At 39.5% G+C, this 17,009-nt stretch overlaps 1 protein-coding gene across 4 annotated transcripts in view; it reads left to right on the top strand.

The window, feature by feature from the left end:
- STAC (SH3 and cysteine rich domain) overlaps nucleotides 1–16,507 on the top strand; it is a 71,849-nt gene extending 55,342 nt beyond the window's left edge. For all 4 annotated transcript variants that reach the window (XM_083854805.1, XM_083854806.1, XM_083854804.1 and 1 more), the window contains 5 exons: nucleotides 714–778; nucleotides 1,669–1,757; nucleotides 5,043–5,094; nucleotides 5,220–5,357; nucleotides 13,489–16,507. In XM_083854805.1, coding sequence (XP_083710931.1) covers nucleotides 714–778; nucleotides 1,669–1,757; nucleotides 5,043–5,094; nucleotides 5,220–5,357; nucleotides 13,489–13,587 — 443 coding nt within the window. In that variant the 3' untranslated portion in view covers nucleotides 13,588–16,507. The remainder of the gene's footprint in view (nucleotides 1–713; nucleotides 779–1,668; nucleotides 1,758–5,042; nucleotides 5,095–5,219; nucleotides 5,358–13,488) is intronic.
- Nucleotides 16,508–17,009: the final 502 nt, after the last annotated feature.

Raw genomic sequence — 17,009 nt, 5'->3', positions numbered from 1 at the left:
CTGACTCCTGTTCCTCTCAACATGAAAAACAAAGCATGGTGATTTGAGTAGGACTTAAACACTGAGAAACTGTAATAGCAGCACTTTAAATGCCTTCATACAGATGTCAGACATACATATACCCATATATTAATGATACAGGAAATTAGGTTCATTTCTAAGATTTTCCTTCTGATACCTATGATAATCTGCAGGGTCAGAGTCCCTTTGCAACAGGACTTGATGAGGAGCATATTGAGGCCCCAAGTCCGCTGCAGTCAGGACAAGCCAGACACAATTTGTGGCATTTTCACATTGAGTGTGGCAGGCATCAGCTCACATGCTCCCTTCACATTCACAGACTGAACATTATGACTACAACGTTGTCTTACATTCTGTCAGAGATGATGTGTGTGCTTATAAATGCCTGTCACTTTGTACAAAATCTTTCTCCTGCACATTGTGGCTGCCGTTTTGCTTGTCTTTTATCTGTTACAGGAACACTGTCATGTTTTTCAATATCCAAGTACAACTCTCTACTATCAAAGAGCCTTACTATTTCCCTTATAAAGCTCCTTCACAGACTCTGTTAGGTTGTCAGCTACCATGTAGGCTAGTCCCAGAAATATATGTTAATTAAGGAAAGGATGAACAAGTGAAAGAACAGAGATGATCCTGTTAAGGTGAAGAGTCTTAAACTACTCCTAAAATGTCATGTGTTTTCTTTATTTCAGTGTTTACATACTCTGAAAACGGCACAGAACACTTTGGAGAAGAACCAAAAAGTATACATTCCCCGGTATGAGCATAAATTTTGTGATGATACAATGGTAATGGGAAGTCATGTAAAACTCTTGTTTTTATGGCTGTCTGAGGACCTTGCCTAGGTCTGATCCATCACTGATATCTGACTGTCATGTTCTTACACCATTTCTGGGCCACTGGCCATGGCTGGAAGCAACATTACTGGATGGCTTTTTGGTTTATCCTTTGTCATCAATTTATGTTTTTCTGCTTATTGCAAACTGATTTGGAAATACTCCAAGTGTGCAGCCATGTAATTACAATAGGACTGCCATAATGTAAAAATCACAGATTTGATTTTGAAAATTATGTAGTGTCTATTTTAGCTGCTTTTTCTTTTTTTCCCCCAGATTAATGGTGGAAAAAGTGAGAAGAGAGAAAAGCCACTCTTCTCTGTTGAAAACCCAGCACAAAAAGCTTTCACACATTAAAATCGCTTTAGGGAAGTGAATTTGCACCTGTGCACTGTACAATTCTATCTAGTTCCATCCATAATGAGGACTGTAGACTAGATACCTTATATAAGGCCAATAATACACTATTGGGCACATAAGAGCTATCATACATACTACAGAGAGAAAAAAGGCACACTCATTTTTAAAATCTTGTCCCAAAGACCAGTCAGTGCAAATTTCTGCTTCTGTTCTTTGGAAGCCTGGAATTTGATCCTGGAGTTCAGATAATCTTCTTTCTAAATTCAGATAGTTACTGCCTTAATGGCCTGCAATGTACCTGGGCCATAGTCCTCCAAGCTGTGAGAACGGAGAGATGATTCTTGATAATTTATTGTAAGATCAAGTTCTGGTTCCTCTGTCTCTAACAAAGCAAACCAAATTCCTTTACAGAGCAGAGATTTAAATTTTCTCTTTCTCTTTTTTCTTAAAGGGACCATTTTATAAAAGCACGTTACAAATGAACACCTATGTTGCCTTGTACAAATTTGTACCACAAGAGAATGAAGACTTGGAGATGAGGTAAACCCCAAAATATTTGTTAGTCGATTTGACACATTTGCACTGATAGTCATATGGTTATATATGACTTTGAGGAAGTGAGGGTTTCTTCTGATAGTTTTAATACACATTTTTATAGATATAACCATCTAGATACAAAAATGTTCTCAAAGTTAAAAAGAACAGATGACCAATTTTTTCAGCAAGGATACACTAGATTAAAAGTTTCATAAACACTTATATCACCTCAGGAACAAGATGACTTTCAGCTATAAAATGTTCTCAGTTGCTTTGTTTTTAAATCAGAGGTTTTCAACTAGGAATTCTTCACCAGCTCTCATGCTAATGCTGAAAATTTTACCAGTCCTGTTTGATCCTCCCTCTTATTCAGTTGTGTCTGAAAGTAGTGAATAGCATCCAGCTGCTGGATGGCAGTATTTTCACATGAGAACTTCGCAAAATGACCTTGTTAATTGTTATTTTTAGCACTTACTTCCTCAGTTCTGCATCAATTGCTTGCATTACCAGATCTAATCCAAGCCCTCTGAAGGCTAAGGAGAGCTTTTCTTTCACTGAAATTATTTTGTTCATGCTACTCACATTTTGCATGGTCTTGCTAAAGTTCTTACTGTGAAATATGTCACTGGCCTTCAAGGCATCCCTATATCAAAATAATCAAGCCTGTGCTACAGAATTTAGGGAATTGACAGAGAAATGCCCTTCTCCTCAGCATCTCCAACACTGAAAGCCTTTTTCCTGTTCCCAGCTGTGCCTTCTCACTGCTCGGGAACTAAAGGGTGAAATGTAATGCAGAAATTACAAGTTTTCCTATCATTCTGCTTTACTGGCATTTCCTGATCATTATTTTAGGAATGTCAGCTCTTCAGGAAATAACCACAGTTGCCTTTAGTGCAATTTGCCAGCTATTCTGCTTGGAAGGTTCCACTTTGCATCCTGCTCTTTAGGAGCATATTACATCTTGTGCATTTCTTCCATGACAAAGAACATCTTTCAGACAAGCCTGCAGAGCCAGGCAGGATCCAACTCAGTTGTATAAATCCCCATTTAGCATAGTTGATCTGCTGGAGGTGGGTTCAGCAGAGCAGTGTTGTCAAGACTGACAAGCACTGCCCAGCGAACCTGAATTGGGAATCAGCCAGGCACTGGTCACCTCCATCATAACAAAGGCAAACAACAGGAGAATGACCTGACCTGAGAGGAAGAGTTAGGGCAGATTTCTGGAGTTCCTAGCTCATCTCTGAGAGGATACGGTGAGGGGCAGATTACTGCAGTTCAGATGTGTAGCCCTGATTTCAGCTGAAATTAGAACTTACCACAGCCTGGATTTTTTCCCTAACAGCAGGAGCTGTCAGATTTTCCAGTGCTCTGGCATAAGTAAAATAAATGGACATTGCAGTAATATACTTATTCTAAGAGGTGGCCTTATATTATAAGAGAGAATCCTGCCAGCAGGTAACCCCATGTTTCAGACCCTTCAGAGAATAGAATAGAATAGAATAGAATAGAATAGAATAGAATAGAATAGAATAGAATAGTTGGAAAATACCTACATGAGTGCCCATCTTGCCACCTTCTGAAATTTAGATCAACAAGGCTGAGCAGACAACTTATCCAGGGTCATGATTTACAGAAGAAAAATATGAGACCTGACTGATTTCAACCAGGAGTAAGAACCAAGTGGGTTTTCCCTCTCTTAGGGATTAGCAGCTTAAATCTAGACTGCAAGAATAACAGGTCCAGATGGGATTTTTATTTTGAATCCTTTTTGGAGATTAAAGACATCTATATTAGCTCTTTTCTAGGAAAAAAAAGTGAACAAAATCAGCAGGCATTCAACCTAAAATTCTCTGTGCTCAGACAAGTGACATGGAGAGACTTTAAGTTCAGTTGCCATTTTTCTCTGACAGCCAAATAAATTATATTTTCAGGGTTGTTTTTCCAACAACCAGACTGAAGAGTACTGGGTGGACAAGGCTCTCCAAATCCTTCTTATTGAAAGTGTTTTTCTTTCAGTGTAAGGGTGCTGACCCCAGTCTATTCACTTTGAAGTTATAGGTTCCCTTAAAATCTCTTTGTGTTCCATATTAAATATTAACTGTAGTAAAGTACTCAGATATTCTTTCCCTTTGAGAAAAACTTTTTACCACTGGGATATCAAGTTGACCATTTTCTCTAGCTTTCTTCCTCACCTCCGCAACATTTAATTATTCCAAACACATTGAAACAAGTTCTTCAAGGGAGCTTGAGGAAAATCCTGTCTTGGATTGCACAGGATTAGAAGACTAAATGTCTGTTTCTCCAGTTGTCAGCAGCAGTGATAACCATGTGGAAAGTGGACCAAAGAGGCCCACCAGTGACCACACCTCCAGCTGCATCCTGGACAGATCCACATTTTCTATGCATGCTGTGAAAGAGCCTGTTAAATTGGATCAGATGCTCCAGATGTGTTTGCAGGCTCTTGTGCTGCTAACAATACAGTGAGCCTAACAGAGAAAGCTGAATAATTAGGGGTCAACAATTAATTAACAAGAAATGTCTCTTATCCAGCAAACAGAGCTTTCTGGAGTTAATCCCTTTGGAAATGGTCTCCTACTTACTTTCTACAACATACCACTATTATAAGTATGTAGGAATATTGATGAAGTATCACCAATAGGGGGGAAAAGGTCAAACTACCTGCACAAAATCAGCTTAGCAGATTTTGCTATTAGTGTTTCCAGCCAAATTATTCTCCTTAGCTCTGCTTTGGAGCTAGTCAGCTGGATGCTGATACTTAGCAATTACAACTCAGCACCACACATTATAAAGGAAAATATGTCCCATTCAAATCAAAAAGACATTATTGGGCAGAATTATATCCCTGCTGATTAATTGCTTTTGTCAGTAAAATAGAACTATTTTCCTGCTGCCTTCCTTCTGCAATCACAGCTTGAAAACACAGATGATTGAAGTAGTGTGTCCCAACAGTGTGAAATGTGAAATGTCTTAAAGTAAAGCAATAATGCCTTTAACAAAGAGAGACTGTATTTTAAACAGTTCCTTAATAAACAGGAAGCAAAACTTCCAGTTCACAGATGTTGTCTCAAAATAATGGTCTAGCCCCAAGACAGAGACTCTCTTTCTGCATTAACATGCATGACTGAAGAAAACTTTGCCAGCTCATTGAGTCTACCTTCAGTGAATGCTCAGAAAAAAATAACCATTCCTATTAGAAGAGAATAGTGGAAGCTGATTCAACATGACAATTAAGAGTCATCTTACATACTGTTTGTCTTGTAATTACAGGCCAGGGGATATGATCACACTTCTGGAAGACTCTAATGAAGACTGGTGGAAGGTATGTGCTAGTCAGTTTACATCTGTTTTCTTTCCAAAAGGGAAAATATCTTGTTTTTAATACTGAACATGTATTAAAGCTGTTACTGTTAACAATCTTCTACTATCAATATGTTTCCTTCATAGGGGAGAATTGATGACAGAACTGGATATTTTCCTGCTAACTTTGTTCAGAGAGTGCAACAAAATGAGAAGATTTACAGGTGTATCAGGACATTCATTGGCTGCAAGGAACAAGGACAGATAACTCTGAAAGAGAACCAGGTAAGATCCTCTGTGCTGGACCCTCACTGGAATAGAGCATCCAGCAGTCTTACCAGTGACTGAAGGGAAAATTGTGCAAGACAAGGACAGGCAGATTTTTTCACTGCAGTTTTACAAGATTTATTAATTGTATGGTAGCAGTGTCTAGAAGCCAGGTAAGAGCAATGTTTCCCTTGTGCAAACACATACTCGATGCCTGGCACAGCCTGAATTTTCAGTGTCACAGATATTCATAGTGATACTTTACATATTCTTCTCTTTTGCTGACTTCAGAGGGATGAACACAGAGTCTTAGCAACAGAACTTGTGTCCCTGAAAAATTATATGGTTTTCTCCTCACTATTAGAGCTAATTGATAAAAGACAGAGCCTCCCTCCCCAGACCTTATCTAAAGATCTAAACACAGCCCATTGTCTTTGCTTCAACAAGAACACAGTAAAGACAGCATCACACAAAGCTGTAAATCCTAAATGTAACACTTGTTCGCCAGTTGCAAGGTATATTTAATCCTTATTTTTTGTGTCACTTCTTAAATGCCCTCTCTACAGGCTGTAATATATTTTAAGCTATCAGTGCTCCTGTGAGCTTAAGTACATTATGTCCAGTGAGGACATGCAGGGTCCATTCACCAGGGTGTATTTTCATCAGCTCCTTCTACTTTGTGTCCTTCAGGTGCGTTCACTAGGCACAAACCATGACTCAAAACCTGCATTAAGGGACAGGTTTGTGGCATAAGCTCATGTAAATAGGAGGATGGCATACTAAGGGTGATACACAGCTTGAGTTCTCTGACACCTGGATGCAATAAAAAGGTAGATTTTTCTCAGCGTGCCTTGCGAAGTCTAATATTCTTCCACCTATTAGGTCTTTCCTTTCCTGTGACAACTTTGTCACATCACCAGAAATGGTTTGCTTTACAGCCTGAATGGCCACTGATTTTATTAGAGAAGTCAGAACCAGTGTGGACTTCAGGGCTGTAGATTTTTCCATGCAGAACTTTTTTAACACTTCACTCCACTGGTGGATAAGATTAACTTACAGCTTGGCTGCTGCTGATTTGTGGCATAGCAAAACATAAAAGTGCTAACAACCCTTGAGTGCACACAGTATTTTCAGGAAGGCACAGAACTACAATGACCAGAGTATATATTAAATGCTCCTGTACACATCGTACATTGGGCAGCTCTGCACTTTCTAGAAAGAAAGTTCTTACATTCTTTTTACCCAATATCTCTTTTAAAATTTTTTTCTGTCTGTGCACACAGACAAAAGAAATATTACCAGAGCAGAACAAGAGGTTTTGGAGGCTTTGTGTTCCAAAATAAGCAATACACAAGGGCAAAGGTAGGAAATGGTAGTGTTGGAATATGTCCTGCCAGCATGAGGCAATGGCCAAGATCTGCGTCACTTCTCATTAGTGGGTGTGCCAGATCATCCCTGTCAGTGTGGCAACTGCTGCAAGCAGGGAGAGCCCAGTTGCTTGCCTCAGTTCTCACAAAGCCACGGTTTCCAAGTGGGCAGCTCTGGCAGCTTCATCTAAACACAAGGACTTTCCTATTGTCCCTATTTCATAATAGCATCACAAAGGGAGCTCAGAGTCAGAGGTGCCTCATCATCTCTGGCAAGGCGAGAGGTAAAGGAAGGGATGAATCTATCCTGTCTCCCTACTACCTCTTTTTTTAAAAAACTTTTACAGCTCTCTCTCAAGCCCACACAACTGCTGAGGCTGAATATGAATGCTGTCGGGTGCTTGCTCCATGTGGGAGAGGCTCCAGAGGAAGAAAGAAATCAATATTTGTTGTGAAACAGGGGGCAGAGATCAGACTGCACAAACACATGAATGCAGAGACATGAGGGGAAAGGAGCATAGCAAACAGATCCTGCTCCACTCACACAAATTGTGCAAAAGGGGGACATTTAAGTAGCTTGAAGGCCATTTTGGGTAATTTCCAGGCGGGACAGCCACAGTGAGGCCATGGACACTTATCTGCTTCCTGCTGTCCCTCCATACAGAGCACAATTTTTTGTATATTTTTTTAATAAAAAAGACAACTCTCCCTTCACAGTAGAAAAACTCTTATCATGAAAAACATTTTGTTATTGAGATTTTTTTACTTTAAAAATTTATTTTATATTTCCAAAGTCAAACTTCCTTTCTTTATTCTTCAGCCATTTCTCTTATTTTCTGTCCTTTATTTCTCTATTGTTTTGCATGTGAAGCAGAGAGAGAGATGCAATAGGCATGAAAAATACAAAGTCATCTACATGGGACTTGTGGGAAAACTTTGGCAGAATTTTTTTTCTATCTTTTGTTCTATCGGGAATTTCTGTGGGATTTCATCGCCCATGTTACCTGTCTCTGGGCACAGTGTTCAGAGTGCTGTGACTGCAATACATGTACTTTGTGCAAAGCACTGACTTCTTCCAGATTAGCAAACAAGAGAGATTATTCATCACTACTTATTCATGTCAAGTCTCACTTTAGCTAGAAAAACTCATTAACTGGTCTAATAAATTAATAAATAAATGATGATAATAATAAATGACTATAGTATGGCAAAGGTATTTCACTGAGTCACTTGCAGTGTGGTCTAACAAGAGTACAGAACCATTCTGACAATGAAAGCAAGAATGATACACTAACAGAAAAGCTTTTCCAGTGACAATAATATGAATTTTCTTTATATTGCTTGATGATACTTTCCATGGTTTATTCTTCAGGTCTCTGTCACCTCATGCCCTATATGATTTTTTCTGGGTAGAGAGTTTACTCTTGTAAGACAAAAGGCAATAAGTTCATATCAACAAAGCCACATGAATACCGTAAGAAAAGCCATTTTGAGCAAGCAGAGATATTGTCAAAGTTTGTGGCAGAGTGAGTAATACTTTTTCTGGAATCATTTGGCATGGAAAATTTTCATGTCTTGGAAATAACATTTGGAGTTTCAGCTTCATGCAACCTTTCTGGCAAAGCCAATATTCAGGGAGAGGGCTGAATAATAACCATAGTTTGTTCACCCATCTTTAGCAATATGCACAAGCTACTCTTCACAAAGGATCCCTTGGAAATGTCACCATGTTGTATGAAACCCAGGCTGTAGGAGAAAAAGTGTACTGCTCCAGAGATGCCAGCATCTTAGAGTTTAGGGTTCACTGACAGATTTTTGAGTCTTAAAACCAGTTCAGAAGATGACTGGGCACCACAGGCCTCAATCAGGGATCTCTAGGAGTTAGTCAGGCATAGCCCCTGACATCAGTAAAGCAAGATTATCAATAAGGAAATCAAACCTGACCAATTTTGATGGCTTTCGACACTTTTAAGCTCTTCTCACAGATGATATGAACTGCATAATTTCCAACTCTGATTCATTATATCATCCCTTATATATATAAACTTATATATCACATACATACATAAAATTTTCTCCAACCTGTTACTTCTGTCCTAGACTTCCCAAATTCATTACCAAACATTATGCAAATATTTCTTTGCAGGACAACAGGTTCTTATTTGACCTCTGTTCACAAAAGAAAAATAATCTCAATATCTAGTATATCATCAATGTTTGGAAAAGCATCTCTTAAAATGTCTTTAGAGTATTTGATCATCCTTATTTATAAAGAAGTCAAAATAATTTGCTGTTTGAACATCTGCTTTTACTTTGAAAAAGATCCTGCTCACACCTTTGCATGACTGTCTCTGACATCTACAGTCACACTAACACAAATTAGTTTAGAGCTGGGCTTTTTCTAATTAGATAGCACAACTGATTTTAAATTGCACAGGTGATCTTGGGCTACAGAAATTACCCCGAACTGTGACATTTGTAACAAACTGGGAATGAGAAGCTCTTTGCCTCATCCAGAGTACCCTGTGAGTTTACATAAAAGTCAATGCAACAGACCCATTTTGTGATGTTTTACAAATGTCACATATCCACAAGGCTGGTCTTAATAAGGCAGGGTTGGAGGACAGGTCTACAGACCCAGGAAATCCCCCTCTCTCAGGTCTTCTGATTAGCCTGGATGCTTTGTTGCTACCTGGCTTTTCACCTCATTTCCTAGGAGTTACTTTATGTCCTCATACTTTTGGGATGCTGTAAAAGAAGCTGAGCTTCTAAGGGCAGGACTCAGCTACCTTTGAAAATCAGTTTAATCACACTGACTTTTGCATACAAATTAAATCACTTAAAAGGCAAGCTCATCACTGAAAGTAATGTTGCAGTTCTTTTTGTGCTCCCCAGCTCTAGGTGCTGCACTTCACAGCTAAGCTGAAAAAGAACAGGGTCATTTTCCAGCTCTCTCTGATTTCCACTGGTGTCAGTCTTGCTGAGAAGTGATGGGTGTCCCCATTCATTCAGGGATGCTGAGTGGCACAAAAGATTTGCAAGAGTCTAAAACAAGGGCACAGATCATTATGCATCCAATCCAGGTCTTCTTTAAAACCCTAAGTGATATAGGTAAAGCTAGACAGTGTTCTTAGTCCAAAAGTTAGTGAAATAACTGATACAAAACCCTTCATCATCATTTGCACTATGACTGTATGTGTATGGAAATGGAGCTGCTTAGCATTTCCATCCCCAAGGCTCACATAGGCAAGGAACTCAGTGCACTGGCAGCAGCAAATGTAGAAGCTCAGTGTCCCTGTGCTGTCATTCTTGCAAACAGAAGACTTGAACTTGCAGACCTCTTAACCTGGCACTGTCTGCAGGCTCCAAGACAGCTCCTGAAACTCTACTGCCCTCATAAACAAAGTCCTTCTTCATCAGAACCAGCCTGTGGCTGTCAGATGGGTTAATTATGTGGAAGAAAGAACAGAAGACAGCTGCAAAAAGTTACAGAAAGTTCAAAATTGCTCCCAAAGAGAACTGGCCATTTAAGCCCAAATTCAAAGCACAGGATTTAGAAGAACAGGAATAATCATCCAGGTCAAAGGACAATTTCCCAGTTGCTCATCTCCCCCACCTGCCCAGGGCTGACTGATGAAAAATTTTCAGGGCAGCTGTTGAAAAATTCAGACAGCAGTTACAATCTGAACATTTGTTTGGGTTTTTTTAGTGTTTTGACTATTTTTTTTAAAGAAAATTAGATGAAAGAATGAGGAAGTGACTTTATGATAACAGATCCCACTTTCAGATAATTCTGAAGATAACTCATTGAGTAAGAAATAGTCCGCAATGTGCTTTACTCCACATTACCCTGTGGCTTACTCCACTACTAATCTTTTGAGCCAGAGCACAGGGGAAAAATCCCAACTGTCCCCCTTTGTGCTCCTACCAAATTCACTGGAGAGTGGTTTCTCTGGCTCACTTTTCTACTCAGCCCAGCAACCTGCCACCCAAAACATGCCAGCCTGAGTAGCTACCATTTTTAGCAGCTTTCAAAGGTATCCAGAAAAACCATGACCTGGTTGGTACCTGTGGCACCTCGTGCCTTCACAACCATCATCTTTGCCATCTCTTATCAGGGTTAATCCCCAACAGCAGCTGATCCATTGGGTGAAATCCAAGACTCTGGATGCTGCCATCTCCTCATCTGGGATTACTCTGAATTTACACCTACATAAGAAAATCAAGAGCCAAATCTCCAGGATACAACTTGTGGGTGAAATCCTTGCATACATTAAAGGGGTTGAGAGCAAAAGTGGCCATAGATGGTGTTTTATTCAGTCTTCTCTGAAAACTACAGAATTTGGAGCAGCTCCAGGGCTTTGCCAAGTTCCAGCAGCTGTCACAGACTCAGGAGACCTCCTGAATCACACAGGATTATGAAAGTGTGGCATATTGTGGCTGAACTTACTCTGCCCCTGAGCCCTACCCTTCTTTGGAAAGTAGCGGGAAAAAACTCTGCCATCTGGGGTCTGGCATATGCAAGGCTTAGTGTCTCAGCATGAGAGAATTTCAGCTGGTATTTGGGAGAATTCAGATCTATGTATTGGCATGTAGAGTGAGAGTTCTCACATAATGGCATTGTACTCCTCATGCTCAGTGAAGATCTAAAGTTATTGTCCTAGCAGAGCACTCTCACTGATAATGAGGAGCACTCAAATGAGCAACAGAAAAAAAAAAAATAATAATACTCCACGCCACTGAAAAAAGAAATCTGCCATATTTTTCACTCCAAAACCAATGAAAAACAGTGTTCTAAAGCTTAGTATTTTTCATTTGTCCACAAATCATTCTGCTGACAGTACAAGACAACAGGGAAAATCACTCTGTTCTTGCAATATGTTCTGCACAGCACCAGAGAAGTTAAGCAAAAAAAGTGAGCAATGTAGACCTGCTGGAGATGTGATTATTCCAGGAATCCTATCAAAAAGCTAGAGGTCTTGCAGACACCTTCAGTTAGGAGAAAAACAAAATGATTGTAGTGAATCACTCCTTTTAACCAGCCAGCTCTAGTTATGCTGCAAAGGCTTACAGCAGTAGGGATCAACTGAGAAGGGGAACTTTTCAACTAGTGCTCCTTCCCACACCTGGATACTCTTCCATACTTGGCCATCCATAGTCTTGTGCTCCTTTGCAGGCTTTTTCTCTGATCATTTCTTTCTCAGAGACAGAGACCAACATGTACCAGTAGTTAGGAACACCTTTATCTGTCCATGTGCTTTGCACCTCTCTGTTTTGAATGGTGATGTGACTGCAGAGGAAGCAGATGCTGTGCTGGGGATTCATTACATAAATGAGCTTGGCTGTTCTGCAACAGAACCTAAACTAGACAGCATCAATTCTAGACCTCTCCCACGCTTTCCATGTTATTTAGCCCAAACAACAATACATTATTCTTTCTAATTGCATGTCAGCCCTGTTGGTGTGCTCAGTCATTCTGCCCCAGGGATCCAATTCAGTTAGTGTTGAGTAGGAAGGATAAATAAGAAAATTAATGAGTCCATTTACTTTCCAAAACTTTGTTTGCAGGTATGGAGATCCACCTCCTGATTTCCAAATACTAGAGGTGGTAAATATGAAGCAGCTTCACCTCCTTCTTATAACCTTTCATTTCCTTCTGGCTGCTAATAAATTTCCTGTATCAACAACAGGACAAGCTGGCCCAGAATTCAGATGTGGTATTTAGGTGTCACCCATAATAGTCATGCTGAAATGGATTTATCCAGGAACACTTTAGAGCTATTTTTGTTCATTTCATGTCCTCTGAATTATTGTAAATAAACATTGTAAATACTTATCAGACAGAGATGAGTGTTAGTCCAGATAAAGGCTGGCACTGACATCATGAGAAATCAGTGTAATGGAATGGTCTCAATAGGACTGTCAGTTTTCCAGCTATATTTTAACCTTGTTTGACTAGCAGGAAATATATAGTTCTTTGGCACAGACATTTGAAAACAAGTCTTTATTTGGTGTGGTGCTGTGCCCAGTCTAAAGTGCCTGTGCCACGAGGCTTTCAAATGGCTTGGCCATTACCAGATGTTTCAAAAATGGCCTTAAAGTGGAAATGCCTGAGATCACAAAGGTCAGGAGGAAAAGAAAACCTTTACCACAGTGAAATATTTGTGCTTTTATAAAGACCACATGATTTCAGAACTGCTTCCCTGTGGAGTAAGTGTTATGGAAACACTCTCACAGAGCTGGATTTAGGTCACACATTTTGGTATTCAAAACAGGCATCTGCAGGTGTGAGGGCTGAGTAAATAACATAATCCACTGCCTGTCTCAGAAGCCCTGAGACTCCTTTAACATGCAAAAGAGAATATGCCTGCCTTCAGGTCAGCTGCTACAACTGACCCACGATTACTTTTCACAGCCAGGTGTTGAGGGAGTCAGATAGCTCATGATCTGAAATACCCATTTCTCTCATCCACAGACAACTACAGAATGATCATTACAATAGGCTGAAGTCAAAATTCAGGTCTCAAAATCTTTTATCCATCACAAAGTTTTTAACAATTTTGATATCTCTCATGTTTATGTGGCACTTCAGGGAGACTGAGTAACTCTCTAAACATGTGAGTTTGAGATTCTTATCGAAGCAGTGAGAGTCCAATAAGGATTGTTCTACTTATAGAAGTAACTAGCAGGATGTCTAGCCTGCCTGCTCAATACCTTGGAATAATTTGTCTTTTTGATCATGGCAAAGAGCTTAACATTTTGATATCTTTTTCTGTATTCAGATTTGTGTGACTTCTGAAAAGGAACAGGATGGCTTTATCAAGGTATACAGCGGGAAGAAGAAAGGCTTTGTCCCCACAGACGTCTTAGAAAACATCTGATTCCAACAGGCCACTCACTGCAGTGGGAGCCTTTTGTTGGCAATGCCTGTCTGCCTCATCTCACACTGTGTCGACCCAGATGGGCTGTCTTGCAGATGTTCAGGGAAATAGTGAGAAAACTGCAACAAAATGAAGAAAAAGACATTTAGACTGCCACAGCAACACTAAAAATATGAAAAGTTGAATGTTTGAAAGAAAACGTAGTCAGAAACCACCAGGGAAATGAGAGGCCCTTGGATTCTAACAGAAATAAGGTAAGGGAGGGAGAGAAACAATGCCTGGGCTGGTTTCTGGTGCAAGATGGCTGCTACAACCCTGATGGAGACAGACAGCTTCTTCTGAAGGACTAAACTAGCGTCCTGTTCTTGTGTCTTAGAAAACTGTTGGACTGCTTTCCTGTTTGAAGTGTGTATTTCGGGGGTGGGGGGAGAATACCATTCAAACTGTCCTCTTACTACAGTCCAATGCTTGTAGTAAAGTGTGGCTGTGGTTCTACAGTTTTGTCCCCAATACCAACCGAGTTTAAGCGTTTTGTCCTGGTGTTTAGTCTCATAACAAATCAGTTTGGAGACACCGTGTGAATGTCAGTTTGAGAAATGCACTGTGCCCTGGAAGCTGGCAACTTTCTCTTTCTGTGCAATCTTCCCATAGGAAAGAGTAGCAAATTTGTGTGTCCTTTGTTTTCTCTGTATATGAACAAAAGCTCTCAGCATATGTTGGGTGTGTGTTGGCTGCTCTCGTAGGTCACAAAAATTTCTGGTCCTTGGATTCACAAGCCTGCTTGGAAGCATCGCTCTGTGTTTCCTTCACCTTTATTTGGTGATACAGAAAATGGGTAAAATGCTGGGAGGCAGCCACAGGCTTGAAACATTTTATATTTTTCTCTGTTTATTGCACTTAAAACATTTTATATATTAATCCTATTTATAAAAAATAAAACAGTTATATAACCCACTGGAAGGCTAAAAATGTTAGGAAAGGACAGGCTGCACACAGGACTGAAGTCTGTAATTATCAAAATGCAGAACTCATGACAGAAAGGCACTGAGTGTCTTCATGGTGTGTTCACGCACCAAAGCTCTCTTCTCCATTTGCTAAATAAAAATTTTGTAGATTCAGCAGTAAATACACTACATAAATTTTTCCTTGGCATAAACCACCATGATCATCCCTTGAGTCTTTTCCATGCTAGTGAGACTGTGCAGACATCCCTGTTTTGTCCATATAAGCCTCCATCTTCAAACATGCTCTAGGCACAGGAACCTTTCGGTACTGAGGAGTAGTCTGTGGGACCTGTGGGTCTTGGCTAAATTATACAAGTCAGTCGGTGCCAATTCTGTTGTAGAGCAGGGGTCCTATGATATTTGAGGACAGGTAACCTAATTTCCAAGTGTTGAATTGGATGCAATTGTATCAAATACACTTAAACAGCTTAGCATGTATTATGACATAAAGATTAAGCCCTATCCTAAAGCTACCTGCTGAATCCATGCCTTCTTTGCTTGAAATTGAATGCCTGTCTTTTCTGTGACTAACCACAAGTGGGTGTCCTGAATCCTGACACTGCATGCCAGGCTAGTATAGGCCTTTGCAAAGGTGATGCCCTTTCTAAAATAAGCAGTTACTGGTCCTGTTCCCATGTCTTGAGTCAGGTTGAATCTGTGTTGCATAGCCCAGGTCTCAGTAGCTGCATTGCCCTATTTGAATAGCTGATCTTGCTCAAAGCCTTATAAAATCCAGGTGGACTCTACACTTGACCAGAAGTTCTCAGAGCAGATTGGTCTTCAGCCCCTCAGAGACATATTTTGCAGCTCTTATGAATCATTTAATTACAGGGGAAGTTACAGGGCTTCCAGCTGCTGAAACATGGCCCTTTGTAATGCAAACGGTCCATATGATTATTAGCAAACTCCTGGCTGACCTAAAGTATCTGATTTCATATTTTCTGTGGGAATTTTACCACGGTTTTTTTTCCAGTTCAAGAAACACCTGCTCAGCTCATTTTCTTAAGTAACCAATAAACTCAATGGGAGAGGATTCTGATAATCCTTAAGGATCAAGAGGAAAAGCAGTAGAGAAATATTAATCCGGTCTCCTTTATAAGATTACTTTTTTTATAGATATTCATCCATTCAAAGGAAAATCTCAAATGTTTGTTACAACTAAAATATTTGCTACTTTTGATCAGGCCTGTCAAGTGGACAAAAGGAAATCTGTATTAATCTATATATATGTGCTATTGTTTACATGATTGCATCATACTGTGATTCCCCCCTTTTTCAGTCTTCTATGACTTTGATTTATCCCTACAATGTGCATCATACTATTCAAAGAATTATATTAATATTACCTACAAATCACAATGGCCTTTAATCAATGTCAGTTTTATTCCTTTTGATACTGAGCAATAAGTAATAAAGTGACTGAGTAAAAACAAAACAGGCCTTATGTGGACTGCATTACATCTGAGAAACTATTGCTTCTGAACCAAAGCTTTCATGTCTATCTTTTCTTTGTGTTTTTGGTTGGTTGGTTGGTTTTGTCTTTTTACTGGGCTTTTGCTGCCATTAAATATGTAGATGTAATTTATGCCTAATTTAGCAAGAAGCACATATCATACATGAGTCTTACTTTAAGCATGTGATTCATTGGCTATTTCCATGTTTAAAGATGAAGTAGTTTGCTAAATTAAGGTCATTTTACTCAAATTTATTTTGGATGCCTTACTCTGAATCCAAACAAGTATCTCATCACTTTTTTTACTACCATATGCAGTTTGCAATAGGTACTGTGTTAGCAAGCAGTTAAAAATCAAAAAAAAATATGGAATGGATTTTATCTGACATATGTTCAGAAAAATTGAATTTTAGGAGATAAATGCTGCTCAGATTTAATTTAATATTCTGCTTAATAAAGACTATGTGATGGTTGGAAGGAGAATAGAAGTGTATGTGTCTTGGCTTTTTTGCATCAGACCATGGAATTTTTAGTTACCCACCTCAAAGAACAGTCACGAAACGCATCAGCAACAGAGGTTACTGAGCATTTCCATTTAAAATTTACAGCACTTGCAGTTCTTACATTTAGAAAATAATTTCTGCAATGCATGTAACATGTGTAGATTCAGAGGGAAGTTTTGTGGTGGGGCCATCCTGAACACTTGTTTCTGGCACATCAGAAAGTAGTTTTAGCTATTCAGCATCTCTTCACAGCATAGAACTGCCTATAGAATATTTTCCTCTGTGCTAGGAATAGCTGACCAACATGAATTGAGAATGAGCTGCCAGAATCATGATCTTCTCCCATCAGTAAATAACAGAGTATCACAGTTTACTATGACCTTTTCCTAAACTTGACCATTATCACTCAGTGACTCCATCTGGAGATGAGTGCTGCAGCACAACACCATTCAGCTGTGGATT

Source organism: Zosterops lateralis (genome assembly GCF_965231275.1).
Source record: "Zosterops lateralis genome assembly, chromosome: 1".
In the NCBI taxonomy this organism is placed as follows: domain Eukaryota; kingdom Metazoa; phylum Chordata; class Aves; order Passeriformes; family Zosteropidae; genus Zosterops; species Zosterops lateralis.
Note: the sequence above shows the minus strand (reverse complement) of the source record. Positions and strands in the feature narration are given on the sequence as shown.